Raw genomic sequence first — 2,143 nt, forward strand, 5'->3', positions numbered from 1 at the left:
ACGTTGCCTTTGAGCTTGTACGGAGTCAATTTTTAAGTTTTTTCAATAAAAATTAATATAAACACCCAGTTTAATGTCAAAAGTAAGTCAGCTTTATTTCACATTCAATCATTAACAATTCTTCTTCCAATTTCTTTTTCTGCAAATCTGCTAGTTGTAGCCGTTTATCAATCAGTTGGTTGTATTTTTCAGCTATTTCAGACCTTGTAAGAGCTTTGATTTGAATTGTTAGTCGACGTCTAGTACATGCTAGTACAGTAGTCAGTAGCATAGAACAAGGCTTATACATATATATTATATATTATAAGTCAGTAGTACACATATATGAAGACAAGGAGTACACAATAAAATATAACATAACCAATATATTACTGGCCGCTTTGCTGCGAAAGAGCAACCTAAGCCAAAAAAGCGGAGGGGCCATAGTGATTCTCTGATTAACTACCAGACGATTAGTTTGCGAAGGTGCAATGCATTTTTTTAAAACCCCGGTTAAGATATAATCAGTGTTTAGCTAATCAGTGTTTAAAGCGAGAACGGTGCAACCGGGGGTAAGAGTTTCTTACTTGTGGCCGATTTCATGCGCAAGAATGTAGACACTGGTGAAGCCGGCACTGGGGTACGGTTTGCCAAACACATTGGTCGTGCCAAACTCCGCAATAACGCAAGCGTACTTGTCCAGACAGACTCCGCCCACTGTGGCTAGACCCATAGTGACGCCGCTCTTTTTCCCATTTTCGTACGCAAAAAAGTCTAAACTGAATTTGGGCCAAAGTCATTATCAATCCCCGTTGGGACCGCACTGTTCTTACCCGGAAACATACAACCCCATGTCCCAATGCTCAGGATTTTTATCATCTTTCGGGTTGATATCCGCTTGGTACTGGCAAAAACTGTCCAGCAGTTGCGACCTTTCGCCATTGTAATGCGGCATCGCTCTGGGCTGTTTCTTCATGATATCCAGCCGAACCAGTACTAATTCGAGGCTGGTTCCCAGGCTCGGATGATGGTACAGTGCTTGCACCTGATCGGCAAAAAATACTTCTTTTGCTTAAAAACTGCCTATAAAAGTTACCCCGTTGATATAGGCCAAGAGCATGTTCTGCAGCTTCTTGTCGTCGTAGCTGAAGAATGGGGCGAATATCTTGAAGGCCGCTTCGTCGAAAAACAGAGCCAGCTCCAGCGTCATACTCTGGCCTCGTCTAGGCAGGAAATAGTCGGAATTTTCAAAGATTTCCTCGTCCAAGAAGTCCTCGAGTTTGTTTGATTCTACGGCCTTCTGCCGATTCCAAGCGTTGCCTACAAATTCACTTTTTTAAATATTTCTTTCAGTTTCTGCCAACATTTTAATGACACATTTATTTAAAATTTTTCAACATCTTAGTTCATCAACTTCGTGGTCCTGTACATTCAAAATAAGTTAAAGAGAACATTAAGGATATTAACCTGGATGACATTAAGGATATGGAGAAGCTGCAATATCCCTAGATAAAAACCAAAAATTTACCCAGCGAACAAAAATAAATAAGCTATCAGTAGAGGGCGTCTTTGAATGTGTATGTATAGAAAGTAAATTTCGAGAAGAGTCTTTTATCGTGATGACAATATACAGGCCACCAAAAGGAGACATAAAAATATTTCTTAAAACAATAGAATTCGCACTTACCCTAATTGCGAATGAAAATAAAAATATTGTCATGCTGGTGATTTTAATATAGAACTTTTGGAATGTAATGATTACAGGACGCAATTTTTATCTGTGATGGGCTCTTTTAATCTGTAGTTCAAAATACAAGAATATATTCAACATCTAATAGCTGTATAGACAATATATTTACAAATGTTCCGAAATGCAGGGTCTCGAGTCATATTCTAAATACAATCTCGGATCACACTGTACAAAAAATAGTATTAGAGTGTAAAATTCCCGTAAAGCCGACAAAGCAATGCTACTTCAAGAGATTTTTCAGTGAGCATAGTCGAAGGGAGTTTTTCGATATTCTAAATCAACAACAATGGTTAGAAGTCTATGCAATAGATGTGGCGGATGTAAATAAACAATGGTCAATTTTTATGAGCACTTTTTTGACAATTTTTAATCAATGTTTTCCGAAAAAGTTATTTAACCCTAAACATAGAACAA

At 38.1% G+C, this 2,143-nt stretch overlaps 1 protein-coding gene across 1 annotated transcript in view; it reads right to left on the reverse strand.

Moving 5' to 3' along the window:
* Positions 1-2,143, reverse strand: part of LOC109540564 (A disintegrin and metalloproteinase with thrombospondin motifs adt-1) — a 6,823-nt gene that overhangs the window by 3,096 nt on the left and 1,584 nt on the right. Inside the window, exons 4-6 of the mRNA XM_019908994.2 lie at positions 1,076-1,299; positions 813-1,024; positions 567-758 (exon numbers count right to left, since the gene is read on the reverse strand). Of these exons, the coding sequence (XP_019764553.2) occupies positions 567-758; positions 813-1,024; positions 1,076-1,299 (628 nt within the window). The remainder of the gene's footprint in view (positions 1-566; positions 759-812; positions 1,025-1,075; positions 1,300-2,143) is intronic.

This window comes from Dendroctonus ponderosae, unplaced genomic scaffold, assembly GCF_020466585.1.
Source record: "Dendroctonus ponderosae isolate FM_Combo_2020 unplaced genomic scaffold, Dpon_F_20191213v2 Dpon_F_20191213_6, whole genome shotgun sequence".
NCBI classification, from domain to species: domain Eukaryota; kingdom Metazoa; phylum Arthropoda; class Insecta; order Coleoptera; family Curculionidae; genus Dendroctonus; species Dendroctonus ponderosae.